Raw genomic sequence first — 14,671 nt, forward strand, 5'->3', positions numbered from 1 at the left:
AAAGGAGGAGAGCGCAGAAAAGTAAGGAAGAAAAAGAAAGACAGAGATAGAAAAAGAAAAAGCTGCAGTGAACTCAGCAATGACTGCAATGACAGCGTGATATAGCAGCCCAGCCAGCAACCATAGATAATCATAAAACAGGCCATAAATTATAAAACTGACTAAGCAATTTATAACCAGCTTAGAAAGGTCATGATTACTAAATAATGAAATTACAGGCCTCAAATGAGATAAAATGAGCAGTAGCCCACAGCTGCATGTAATATGGAAATTCAATGTCAGACACTGGACAGATTCACAAACACGTCAGCTAGCATGCAGTTAGTGGACAGTGAGTTTCATTTGTGTAAGCTTATGATGTAGAAAGTTGTATGAAAACTCTCTGGCCTCGTGGCTTTAACGTAAACAGTTAGCTTAAATGCTACCTGCTGGGAACATGTCAGTATGAAAGCGGTTTATTTGCCAGTTGGTCACTAAAGTTCTTTGGGTTTTTCTCTTTACTCCTAAATTTATACTCATTTACTCCAAAGATGATAGTCTATTATGTATATAATTCTGTTCTGTATGTATACACCTGTTTCATTAACAGTAAAGCAGCTAAAACTGATTAATGAAACAGGTTCAATAGAGGGGAAACAATGAGAGTCAAAGGAGCTTGCAAAGAAAAGCGTCTGGACTTCTTTAAGTTACTTGAAGACGTTTCACCTCTCATCCGAGAAGCTTCTTCAGTTCTAAGGTCAAATGGTGGAGAGTCCCAGATATAAACCTAGTGGGAGTGTCCCCCCACAGAGGGACAAAAGGACCCCCTGATGATCCTCTAATCGCCTGAGCCAAGGTGTGGAACTGGGTGTGGGTCCCAATCAGCCAGAGTTTCGGGTGAGTTCATTGTGAAACCTGGCCCCACCTTATCATGCGAATTCCTGAGGTCAGATGGCCCAGGGTGTGAGTGGGCGTTAAGGCGTCTGGGAAGGGATCTCAAAACTGGAGTATAGATGGCAGAGAGTTGGTGTTGTAAACCACCGCCTCTGTTCAAAGATGGTCGCTCACAGTGGACATAGATGGCTTCTTTCACTCCTCTTTCAAACCATCTGTCCTCTCTGTCCAAAATGTGAACATTGGCATCCTCGAAAGAGTGTCCTTTATCCTTAAGATGCAGATGGACAGCTGAGTCTTGTCCTGTGGAGGTGGCTCTTCTGTGTTGTGCCATGCGCTTGTGAAGTGGCTGTTTGGTCTCTCCAATGTAGAGGTCTGGGCATTCCTCGCTGCACTGTACAGCATACACCACATTGTTAAGTCTGTGTTTTGCCGTTTTGTCTTTCGGGTGAACCAGTTTTTGTCTGAGTGTGTTGCTGGGTCTGAAGTATGAGTATGCTGTAACCGGTATACGACGAGCACTGCCAGAACTACAAAATGACCCCCAGGAGGCCACAGGTGTGAATGTTTCTGACCAAACAATCAGAAATACACTGGATGGCTCAAGGGCCTGACATCCTCTAGTGGGCTGTATTACTGTTTGTCCATCCATCTATCCATCTTCTTCCGCTTATCCAGGGCCGGGTCACAAGGGTAGCAGCCTAAGCAGAGAAGCCCAGACCTCTCTCTCCCCAGCCACCTCCTCCAGCTTGTCCAGGGGAACACCAAGTCCACCAGAGAGATATAATCTCTCCAGCGTGTGCTGGGTCCCAGTGGGTCATACCTAGAACACCTCATCCAGGAGGCATCCTTGTCAGATGCTCGAACCACCTCAACTGGCTCCTTTCGATGTGGAGTAGCAGTGGCTCTACTCTGAGACTCTCCCGGATGGCTGAACTTCTCACCCTATCTCTAAGGGAGAGATATTGCTGTCTGTAATATTCTTCAACATGTTGCTCAACATCAGTTTGGTGGTGGGTCAGTGATGCTCTGGGAAGGCATATCCATGAAGACAGGCACCCAACAGCACCCTGGCAGCCATTAAGTATCTGGATGAAACCCTTGGACCCACTGCTGGTGAAGTGGGTCCTGGGTTCCTCCTGATGGACGACAATGCCAGGCCTCAAGTGGTAAGAGTATTCAAGCAGTTCCTGGAGAATAAAGGATGATTGACCCCAACGCTCGCCTGACGTGAATCCAACAGAACACCTCTGGGACATTAGGTTTCAGTCCCTCCGACACCGCCAGGTTACACCTCAGACTGTCCAGAAGCACAGTGATGCCCTGGTCCAGATCTGGGAGGAGATCCCCCAGGATACCATCTCATTGGCAGCATGCACACAAGCACTCGGGGGACATGCATACTACTGAGTACCATTTTGAGTTGCAGTGAAATTTCACACACACACACACATATATATATATATATATATATATATATATATATATATATATATATATATATGTGTGTGTGTGTGAAATTGCAACTCAAAATGGTACTAATTGTGTGTGTGTGCACACGTGTGTGTGTAATGTAGTCCTGTCAATCAGAAAATAAAAAATTATTCCAACTGGCGCACATCAAACGCTATTCACACCAAGCTTAGGGTTACCACCTATAATGACATGGGCCTCAGACGGTAAAATACTGGTGTGACCAAGACTTTAGACAGACACACACAGACCTCCCCTAGCACACACACAAGAGATAAAGGAAATACGTTTCTGTGATTTCTGTGATCAGCTTCTGCAGCATTTGTAAGCAATTGTGTGTCTTGCTCAAGGACACTTCACAGGCTTTCGTTGGAACTGTGGGAGGCCAGACATGTAATTATCTGGTGACTGCTTTTGCCACGATGACTGTGCAGTTTGCGTGCTGGAAATGTGCGTAGATGACACTAATTATTCTCTTTATGCGTGTCTGTATGTGACCCACCTTGCTCTTGCTGTCAGGGCTTGCCAGGGTCTTGCTACTATTCCCTGTGGGAGACTTGGCCGTCCCTTTCACTCCCTTCTCCTCTTTCTTCTCATCCTTGTTGGTCTTCTCCGGCTTGTCCACCTTTTCCGCCTTCTCATTGGCCTTGTTGTTTTTCTCCGCGTTCATCTTCTCTAGCTTCTCCTCGTTTTTGATTATCTTCTCAGACTTCTGGTTCTTGTCTGGGCCGTAGTCCTTCTGCTGTCCTTCCTTCTTGTCAAAGTTGTCAATCTTGTCTGTTTTCCCAGACACGATGTCTGTCTTCTCCTGCTTGTCCTTGTTGTCAGATTTAACTGTGAAAGAAAGAATGCTGTCATTAGTGTCAGACTATTTTAACAAACCCTGTTGCATAATGAGTAACGGGATGTGACTGGAGACAAAAGAGCCCACATATATAAATTCAAAATTGTAACAAAATTCTAATAAATGTCATCAAATATCAAGATTCTGCTCAACTTACAACATGATTTTGAAAGCTGCTTTGCAGTAAGCAAAAGGGGGATGTACATATTAGGTGCAGTCTAGTTCATATTCTCAAAATCTCTATATCTCTAGCTTTAAAAAAAACAAAAAAAACGCCACTGCACTTCACAGGAAAGGCCAGAGTCATCTCTATTTTCTGAGGCGGCTGAAGTCCTTCAACATCTGTTGGACGATGCTCAGGATTTTCTGTGAGTCTGTTGTGGCCAGTGCCATCCTCTATGCTGTTGCATGCTGAGGCAGCAGGTTGAGGGTCGCAGATGCCAATAAACTGATCCGCAAGGTCAGTAATGTTGTGGGGATGGAGCTGGATTCCCTTAAGGTGGTGTCGGAGAGGCGAATGTTGTCCAAGATAAAGACAATGCAGGATAACACCTCCCACCCACGCCATGACGGGCTGGCTAGTCACAGGAGCACGTTCAGTGAAAGACTGAGATTACCAAAAAGCACCACTGAATGACACAGGAAATCATTCCTGCCTGTGGCCATCTCCCTGCACAGCTCCTCCATCTAACACACTGGATACACTGCAATACTTACATCCTTTTTGCACACACTCTTTTCTACTCAGTAATGTTGCTGTCAACATTCTTGACATTTATTTATAATCACCTCCGTCAATCCTTGATATTTATTATTTAGTGATTTGTATATATTGTGCTATTTCTTAAATTTCTTAAATGTGTAACATATTGTATTGTTAAATAGTCTTGTCTGTTTCTGTTATTGATATTTATACTGGAGCAACTGTAACCCACATAATACCTAAGGGATTAATAAAGTATGCTGATTCTGATTCTGATTTAAGATAAGTGCTATCTGAGCCGAAAGCATAAATCTGTCATCACAAATCAATCATCCAGGCATAATTTAAAACATTCTGTATGTTTTAAACCAGCGGTTCCCAACCTTTTTTGCACCACTGACCGGTTCGTTTATTGTATTTATGGTGGATAAATACAACAAAATAAAACCAGTACTGGTACCAAAAAAAAAAGAAGATTTATTCATAACACACGGGAAAAGACCCAGAGAAACTGAGTTAATGATAAAAAACAATAAAAACCCTGAAAACCATAAACTGAAAACCTCAACTCTCGCGGCCCGGTACTGGTCTGTGGCCCGGGGGTTGGGGACTGCTGCTGAAAAAATAAATAAAATAAAAGACAAATGTAGTAATGAGTAAAAGAAACCAAAGCTGAATGCTGGTAAGAGATTTCCTGACTTATCCAGTTGTCCCGGATCTTCTCTGAGCTTTTTCTGGCACTAACAACGTGCACTCATTATTTGTTAAATGGCCCTCGTCATATCGGTGTAAGCAAAGGCCATCTGAGGCTATGAAGAAACCATGTCTGTGAAATGATAAAGATTATTCTGTCCTGTGAAATGAAAGAATATACAGTGACAAACAAACAGGACCAAGCTTGAGCACAAACGTTAATCCAGTGTGGCACCTAAATGATGACACAGTGCTAATGGTGAAGGTTGTGTTCACCAACAAAATCCATCACATCAAATGATCTTCTGGTTGCAACTGCACTTTTGTTATTTATAGATTTGAATCTCCACATGGAAGGTTTTATGTAGGTCGAGGCTGCAGATGATTCTGGGTCTGGCTGGTAAACAGGCCAGCACCATCTATTTTATTGCACTGCCTTATGTAAGAGCTTGTTGCCTCATTATTGTGAGGCTGTATCCTCACAATAATCCATGTCATAGGGGTCAAACCCTATCCAACCCTGAACCCTTTTTAAGAGTCGATCTGTCATCTTTTTTATGAACTAGATGACTAATATCTCTCTTATGATTCATCTATAATTAGATTTTATTTGTCTTTATTTGTATTGTACTGTTTATAAGAAATACAAAATATCACTGCATATTTAGCATTACAAAATATCTAAACCATTTCTTTTAAGAAACACCATCTATCATTAAATGCTTAATAACTACAAAGTGCAGACACTCTAACAGTTTGGAGAATAAAACTAAAGCCAACACAAAATGAGGTTCCAGCAGGAAGGTTTTAAAGTTGCATTTGCAAGTGAAATTAATAGGTTGTTAGTCTCGATTTAAAGGTCTCGATGGTGATCCTAATAAATTATTCCACAACAGCAGAGCTCTACCACCAACTGAGTCCTTAATAATCTGGGAGATACTTAAATAGCTTGCGCCCTGTGATCTGAGTTATGGTGGAACATGGAGACCAAAAAAATGATCTCCAACGACGGTGAAAGGAGGGTTGTGTTATGGGCCCAGTTCTTCCGTATCTAGTTAACATCTCTAAGGATGATATGGCAATCATATCAATCAATCATATCAATAGACTATCTTCAGCACCTCTCCCAAGAGAGAAAATCCTCAAATTAAATGTGTTTTTCTCACTACGAGAACGACAGAATGACATCATGAAGAACAAAGAGTACAAAAAACACCTGAAGTTTGGCCTACAGGGATACTTCTACATACAATTTCCACATTATTTGAAACTTTAAACATGCCACTGTAATAATACTCGTGTTTACATAAATTCCAGTGTTTTTCAGTGTGTGACATGGTTATGAAGCACCTTTGGCGGTAATAACTGATCCACAGAGGAAAAAGGACAATAAAGTGAAAGAAAGAAAGTAAACAGGGATACATGAGGAGAGCAGAGGGGAATAGTTAATGAGGTCGATGGGGTTAAGGACACAGCGGGGCTGAGGGCTGCGAGCAGAAAGCGACAGAGGCCTTTTGTTGCCATGAAGACACATCTTATGTAACTGTGACAGTGGAAAGGCCTGGCTGTGCTGTACCCTAATGCCCCCCCCCTCTTGCCCCCTGTTTACTGTGCGATAACCGCTCTTCCTCCTTTCAACCGATGGCAGCTTGCTGCTGCTGTGCTTTCTCCAACAATCAAGCAGCATCTACAGCTGCCATGAAAAAAGATCCATTTTCTTATGCTGCTCTTAACTGGAGCTGCAAACTAGCCTGCAGTAGAGATCAAATCAGGCACAAGCAGTAATGAGCACAGATAGTTGCCACATGAATGGCTCACGTGTGCCGGTAAGGTGCCACAGTATGTTCAGCATTCAGTGCTACTGTCCTATTTATCCTGCTGCTTCTCTCTTTTTACTGGTTGTCTGCCCCAGTGATTTATTTTGTGGTGGCTTATCAAACTGTAAATGAAGTCACTTCCTGCCCTGGAAGGTTAAGCTAATGTTAATGCAAACTCATAACGTGCTGCAGTCGCTTAAAGAGGCCTTGATGGCCGAGATTTATTGCAGAGCTTTGGCCCGGTCTGATTTTGGTGAAAATAAATCAATATTATCCATTTCATTCATATAGCAGCAAACAAACTAAAAGGAGGAATTGATGAGGCATCCTGACCTCTTCAGCTGCAGTGAACAGCGAAGGTCCATAAAATGTGTCTCTTATTCCAAACAATATTACTCAGCGTCTTTTTTTAGTCTTTCGATAATGGCAGAAATCAACACTGAGTGTTATAGAAACTTCTCACAGACAGTGAAATCCAGCCAGTGCAAAAGAATACTGAGTTGGCAGCACACTTCATTAACACGTTCCAGTTTGATCAATTAGATCAAAATCAATGGAGCAGAGGCACACATACTGTCCTTTTCATGCCACACATTCCTTTTCTGTGGTGCCTGCGTTTAGCCACAATAGAACTTTACTAGTGATAGTTCAGCAATACGAAGCACAAGATTCAGCGACAAGCTTTCTGTGGCTTTAAATAACCTTCTTAAATCCTTCTTCGTACAAGCCTAGAGACTGGTTTGTGATATCCTGGTAACCAAAGTGTGTAGTCCACAACCAGGTGGCAAGTGGTTGTGGGAGGTAGCATGTGCAACCACACTGGCTTACTTAAAACAAATGGTGGTCACACAGCTGGTGACCAGCACAAGGAGGAGGTGCCAGGCTGTGGCTGCATAATGTTCTTCCACGTGCTACTGAGGCCCCCATCGTTAAATGACTAAATTGTTGCCAATACGTCCTCTTTCTTCAGACTTCAATCATCCAATCCAGTAAACGAAACAATGGCACTGGCAGACAAGATTGAGTTTTTCATGGGTGCGACCCAAATACTCAACTCTGGTCCTCAACCCACAAAAAGGGGAAACAAACAGGCTTTTCAATGGTATAAAATTCAGTGCCTGAAGCATTGTTGCAAGAAATTTTTTCGTATCTATAGACTATGGGCTTCTATGGACAAAACAGATTTCCCCAGAAAAAGTTGATCTGCCCCGCCATTGAAGCCCCAGTCTTCACATGTGAAAAATACATCCGGACACGCATCAACCAATGTGCAAGATCATATCTGTTAGACAGTCATCAAATGAGATGAAACCCAATGATGAAGAAAAACCATTCCCCCTCACTGAATTGCCTTATTACATCTCAAACTAGAGAAGGAGATGACAATTAAAAGAGGCTTAACCTTAGAAATAATGAAAATGAATTACATCCAGAATAAATTTGAATCCTCTTGGAGGAAAATATAATTTGGCCAGACAGCCTTCACAGTAGGATTAGCCTTGTTTTCGATCCAGCTACTCTTACAAATACTAATAATAATGGATTGGATATATATATATATATATATATATATATATATATATATAGCACTTTTCAAGGCACCCAAAGCACTTTACAATTCCACTGTTCATTCACACACTGGTGGAGGCTGACAGAAGCGAGGCTGCCATATCGCACCATCGGCCCCTCTGGCCAACACCAGTAGGTGGTAGGTGAAGTGTCTTGCCCACAGACACAACAACCAGGAAAGAGAGGCCGGGGATCGAACCAGCGACCTTCTGGTTACAGATGCGCTTCCCAACCCCCAGCGCCACGGCAATGTATTATTGCCATCGCTATCTTCTCTTTGTAGGTAGTCGTGACTGTATGTAATCTTGCTAAACAGCAAGCTTATCTGGTCTGCTGTCATTGGTGTTGCCATTTGTCTTTTATTTCTCTAGTGAACAGAGGTTGCCCGAGGGTCACTGACCAGTCTATGCCTGTGTGACTGAGACCTATTGAACGTTTACCTTTAGCTGTTCAGCTGAGTTTACTAGTTATATGATAAGATAAGATAAGATAACTCTTTATTGTCATTGCACAGTCATACATAGTACAGTAGTACAATGCAATTGGAAAACTGTCCTACGTCGGCACTACATATAACACAACATGATATGACACATCACAACGCAACACAAACAACACAACACAGTATATTAACTTAGTAATAAAAAAGAAGAATAAGTGTATTTGTATTGCACACTGTTATTATTGCACATTAATTACTATTGCACCTTGTTATAAATATAAATATTATTATTGCTTTTGTTTTAAACATTGTTACCACCCCCCTAAAAAAGTCCAGGGACAGGTCAGCTGTTAGCACTGATCCGGGCTGTTGCCCTGTTGTAAAAGCTGTCCTTGAGTCTATTTGTCCGGGACCTCAGCAGCCTGAACCTCCTGCCAGACGGCAGCAGCTTAAACACCCAGTGTCCTGGGTGTGTACAGTCCCGTAGGATGCTGCGTGCCCTCTTGAGACAGCGAGTGCTGTAGAGGTCCTTCAGGGAGGGAAGAGGATGTCCAATGATTTTTTGGGCCATATTGATGACCCTCTGGAGTGCCTTTCTGTGTGCTGTGGTGCAGCTGGAGAACCACACACCGTTGCAATACGTCAGCACACTTTCAATGGAGCAGCGGTAGAAGACGGTCAGCAGCTCCTTCTTCAGGTCCATTTTTCTGAGGATTCTCAGAAAGTGGAGACGCTGTTGGGCCTTCTTTAAGACCGCAGAGGTGTTAGAGCTCCATTGGAGGTCTGTGTCTATGTGCACACCCAGAAACTTGAAACTGGAGACCCTTTCCATGCACTCCCCGTTGATGCTGACAGGCTGCAGCTCGGACTTCCTCCTTCTGAAGTCAACTACCAGTTCTTTTGTCTTGGTGGTATTAAGGTCCAGGTTGTTATCTACACACCAATCTGACAGCCTCTGAACTTCAGCTCTGTACACCGTCTCATCTCCCCCTGAGATGAGCCCCACCACGGTGGTATCATCTGCAAACTTGATGACTGTGTTGTCTGGGTGGGAACTAACACAGTCATGTGTGTACAGAGTGTACAGTAGGGGACTCAGTACACAGCCTTGTGGAGAGCCGGTGTTGAGGCTGAGGGCTGAGGAAAGATGAGGCCCCACTCTAACTCTCTGTACACGGTCTGAGAGGAAGTCTCTGCTCCAGCGGCAGGTGGTAGAAGGAAGTCCGATTTCCAGCAGTTTGTTACCTGAATTATTCCTTAGTGAATGTGAAAAAGGTGGCATATATATATGTCATCTGACCTACATGCTGCAAGTATTAAATGTGCTAGAAAGTAGTTCTTGTGGGAGGCGAACCAAAGGAGCCTTTTATGTGGAAAGTGGTGGCAAAGAGGATCTGTGCTGTCTCAGCAATGCTATGTATGTAGAAACCTGTGTGTTATCCATTTTATATCTGCTTTTAGGATCTCAGATTGCTAGTGTTTGTTGGCTGGACTGCATTGTGGTGATATATGTGTTTGTAGATCACAGCATACAATTTACTGACTAAAATGTCAAATACAGAGAACAAAGGATACCATCAAAATTATTCTTTAGTTACTCAGTGAAACTCAGAGAAACTCAACAACATGGACCGCAGACACATCAGGACTGCTCTATGGTTTCCACTATATTTCATACCCTGATTAATAAACTGGTGGTTTTATTGCTCGGTTTTCACGGTCACATTACTGCACCCTGCCACACCAGCAATATGACTCATCCAACATGAACAAGTCAGATCATCCATTACCATCATACCATGCTACAACTGCTAGCAACCAACTGCACATGCTGGTGTCTGTAAGTAAAACAGAGAGAGAAAGAAACAGCTGACTGCCGTGTAAATCAGAACATGGCCGTACAGAGACACAAAGACTCTACTCACTGTCATTCCCCTCCTCTACGGTGCATACCTCCACCTGCCCAGGCTCTCTTCCTCTGCTCCCTGCTCACAGTACAGATCACAATGAAGTCTACAAACTCCAAACATCATTGTCCACGGAGACTCCTGCCTGACCTCATCTGTCAACCTGTCCAACAAGAATGGACTCAAAGCAAGGGCGCAGATTTGGCATCGATGGAAGGGACATGTCCCCACCAATATCCAGCGATTATTGAATTGTCCCCACCAATAATTTGATCTCTTCGAGTAAAGAAAAACAAACCCGATAGAAAGAAAAAAACAATCTGTCAACGTTTCATTCACCCAGCGGTGCAGAAAGAGTTAAACTACGTTCTCTACTGGAGTCCTACGTCATGTGACAAATATGGCCAATGTGATTGGCTGTGCCTTTCAGGGAGCTCTGTTTAGTTTTAGCAGCGGCAAGCCTGCGCTGCCAGGAGGAGAGGAGGACGGCAGCAAAAAGGAAGAACCTGGATATAAGAAAGTAATTTTCAAAGAAACCTGTAAGTCACTTAAAGCCAAGTTCACTCATAAAATGTGTCCGTCTTAGTAACATTACAGGCTATGCTAGGCTTTGGCCCACCATCCATCCATTTGCTTCCGCTTATCCTTTTCGGGGTCGCGGGGGGCGCTGGAGCCTATCCCAGGCTCCAGCGCCCCTGGAGCCTATCCCAGGCTCCAGCGCCCCTGGAGCCTATCCCAGGCTCCAGCGCCGACCTGTCCAGGGTACACCCTGGACAGGTCGCCAGTCTGTCGCAGGGCCAACACTCAGGGACAGACAACCATTCGCACTCACATTCACTCCTAATGGCAATTTGAATTTTCCAATTAACCTATCCCCACAAGCTGCATGTCTTTGGACGGTGGGAGGAAGCCGGAGTACCCGGAGAGAACCCACGCAAACACGGGGAGAACATGCAAACTCCACACAGAAAGACCCCGGCCTGATGTTGGAATTGAACTCAGGACCTTCTTGCTGTGCGGCAACAGTGCTAACCACCATGCCACCATGCTGCTTTGGCCCACATCAGTCTAAAATTGTATGTAACCATGAATAACGTGTTTTGGAAACTAACTGCACAACAGCAGCACTATTAGTTCTCTCAGTCTCCCAGAGTAGAGTTTCTAATTTTGATTAAAACTGTCAGAAAACGGCAGCCTCGAGCAAGCCAGGATATTAGTTTACAGAGGCTGTTCAAAATATATGTCTAACATTAAAATGTTGGTGACACAATAATTTCATCCTAATGGTACTGACATATTCATAGGGTTAATTTTTGAGACAAAATATCATGAGGTAGTCATGATTTTGCAAATATTCCACCTTGTAGTGCAGTTTGCACAAATTGTTTAAAAATGCACTCACCCTACAAACATTACTGACGAGTCAAGATCTGCACAAAATGACAGAAACACTGAAGCAGCTCCACATTTTATTCTTATTGTCATGTATGTCCTATTTGTCAGGTGACAGAAGAACCAACACAAAGCTCAGAGAGCAATGGTGACACAAGATCACAGGTGAAATTGGATGATGACTTGTTGGTTCATTACTGTATTTGAAACACATATGTGACTGCATGTATTTGGAATGTCTCACTGTTATTTATCAGGTGACAGAGGCAGCTCTGCCATGTTGTAGCTCAGACAGAGGTGAAGAGGCGAGGTCACAGGTTACTGACTGATAATTTGGTGCTGTAGATTAACTAGTATTTATTATCATGACAATTGTTAGGCTGCTGATGTAAATTGATTCATTAGTGTATATTTGGCAAAGAATCTGAATTGACACGTCTCACTTTTTATATTGCACGAATCAGTGTGTTATTTTATCAGGTGGCAATATGTCCTAGTGCAGTCAGAGGGGAGGAGCCAGGGCCAAAGGTGAGGCACATCAAGCACAGAATAATATTTTTAATCTGAGGATAAAACGTATCTACTGAGGCTGAAAGAAGCTTCAGTGCTCTCAGAAGACTAAAAAGATGGGTAAGGTTAACAGTGACTCGGATGAGATTAAACAATGCTGCTGTATGTCCACCAGGAGAGACTGGACAGTATAGATGTAAAACCAATATGCCAGCAGTTTATCTCAGTTAACGAGAGGAGCAGGCATGTGTTTGGCTCCTTCACATAGTGGACATTGAGTTGTTGTGTGGGGCACCAGTAGTCCATGTCTGTTGCTGTAACAGTAGTTCATGTTTAGAATAAAAAAATCCCAGCTCACTGACTTGATCGGGGGAACAGTGTGCCTAAACTGTTGCATAATTTTGATGAGAGATCTTTTACTCTGTGGTAATCTTAGATGAGTAGTTTTATGGACAAAACCCACCAGGTAATTCAGTGCTCCATTAGTGCCAAAGTATAACAGATGTTGGTGTACTATAACTGAAGTAATGTTGTTAAGTCCTTAAAGTCATATTCTTTTATTGTCATGACTGTATTTGAAGCTATTCTTATTTTTGTATGATACCTGATTTATATGAAATATGGCTAAAATACTTAGTCATTTGTTTAATAGTAATTTAACATTATATAATTGACGTATAAAACTATGAATTGCAATTTTAAATGGTTTAAAAGCAAGTAGAATAGCATATGTAGGCAAGTATATTTCTCCTTTTGTTATCAAGAAGCAACGACAAAAAGGAAAAAAAAAGAAACAGGGCAGGGTTCGGTGGTTGACTCATCCGTCCTCACCAATGCCAAAACCAAATCTACGCTCTTGGCTCAAAGTAGATACCTAATGTCATACCCTCCCCACCATGACCCATCACCACTCTCTTACTCCACCACCCTCACATACGTCTTTACTGCTCCTGACTTCCTCATATAGAACTAGTTTTTTTCTGTTGGACAAATTATAAAATTTAATGTTGAATTTAAAATAATTAAAACAATGAATAACACTAGATATTACATTTAATACTTAATTGAGCTGCAGTTAACAGATATTGTAGCAAACTAACAATTTAGTAATTTGTGTTTATGAACTTTTGTAAATTGTAAATGAAGGTGGAATAAATCAGAGCTTTGTTTCACTCCTTTCACTGGCTTTGTGGCTACACTGAAGCACAATACAAATTGTTTAGGCTTATGAAAGATGACGGTTTGGGTTAAATATATGCTGTTCACATCATTAACCCTGCAAATTAAAAAGCACCTAAGTATAATGTGCCTCATTGGTTTTAGCCTCACTGTTACAAAAAGCAACTTTGTAGCATTTGTGGTCATAACTGTTAGCATTTAGCAAAACGTATTCAGCTAGCAAAATCAAACTAACAAAACATGACCAGAAGATGCCATTTCCAGCTTTTCTGACAACAAACCAAACCAGGAAGTAAAGTACTTATTTTATGTAAAAACTGTTTTGCTGATTTATTTGATTTTGTTCTGACCTCCAGTTAAAAAACAAAAACCATGATCTGTTTTGGGCTACAGATAAACCAGCTGCTGTTATGTCTGATGAACCAGCTGCTTTTAAACGTTAGTTTGCTGTTATTAACGGGAACCACTGATACTACCAAATTTAACAGAGTCCAAAAAGAGCTTTGAGTGCCTAGTTCGAGCACAAAACACCTATATAATAGGGGTGCAACGATACACAAAATTCACGGTTCGGTTCAGTTCGATACTTTGGTGTCACAGTTCGATATTTTTTCGATACAAAAAAAATGTTCATGCCTTTTTAATTTGTCATTTATTAAAATTATAAATATATATTTTAACTCAAAAGTACAGTTTTTAAATTTAATGTTGCTGAAACAACAAAGTAATAAAAAAAATAAATCTATCTGATCGAGAAATCCCTCATCTTTGGAAAAGAGAGTTTATTACAGAGAAATGGCTCTTTCCAAAATAAAAGCTATACTATACGCTTCTTCTGGGCTATATTCTCAGCAGCATATTAAACATATCAGGTCCCCATAAGGAGAATCATGTGCTAACGGCTGTCTAAATGACTCGGGTAAAGTTTGTAGCATGCGTGCTTGTTGTTTTTGTCTGCTTCCACTTGTCTTTGCACTAGGATGATGTCGGTGTAAATGTGCAGTCATATTCGTTGTGTTCCCACTAGTGCTGTCAGCGTTAATCTCGTTGAAATGACGTTAACGCCACAACACGGCAAATCTCTGTTAACGAGCTACCGCGGATCGCCCCCGTGCGTGGGGCTGGACGGCCAACACGTTAACGAGCTAACTGCGCTAACGAGCTAACTGCGCTAACGCACTAGTTCCCACCAATGTAATTGAGCATTGCGTGGCACTTCCGAGATACTGTTTTACTTTTGTCCATGACGCGCTTACCTTCAGGGTCATA

General features: G+C 42.2%; 1 protein-coding gene across 5 annotated transcripts in view; it reads right to left on the bottom strand.

Annotated features, from left to right (window-relative positions):
- The window catches only part of LOC146498400 (uncharacterized), a 122,891-nt gene that overhangs the window by 25,350 nt on the left and 82,870 nt on the right, over positions 1-14,671 (bottom strand). For all 5 annotated transcript variants that reach the window (XM_085141212.1, XM_085141210.1, XM_085141208.1 and 2 more), the window contains one exon: positions 2,849-3,180. In XM_085141212.1, the coding sequence (XP_084997338.1) occupies positions 2,849-3,180 (332 nt within the window). The remainder of the gene's footprint in view (positions 1-2,848; positions 3,181-14,671) is intronic.

Source organism: Neolamprologus multifasciatus, chromosome 18, assembly GCF_963576455.1.
Source record: "Neolamprologus multifasciatus chromosome 18, fNeoMul1.2, whole genome shotgun sequence".
In the NCBI taxonomy this organism is placed as follows: Eukaryota; Metazoa; Chordata; class Actinopteri; order Cichliformes; family Cichlidae; genus Neolamprologus; species Neolamprologus multifasciatus.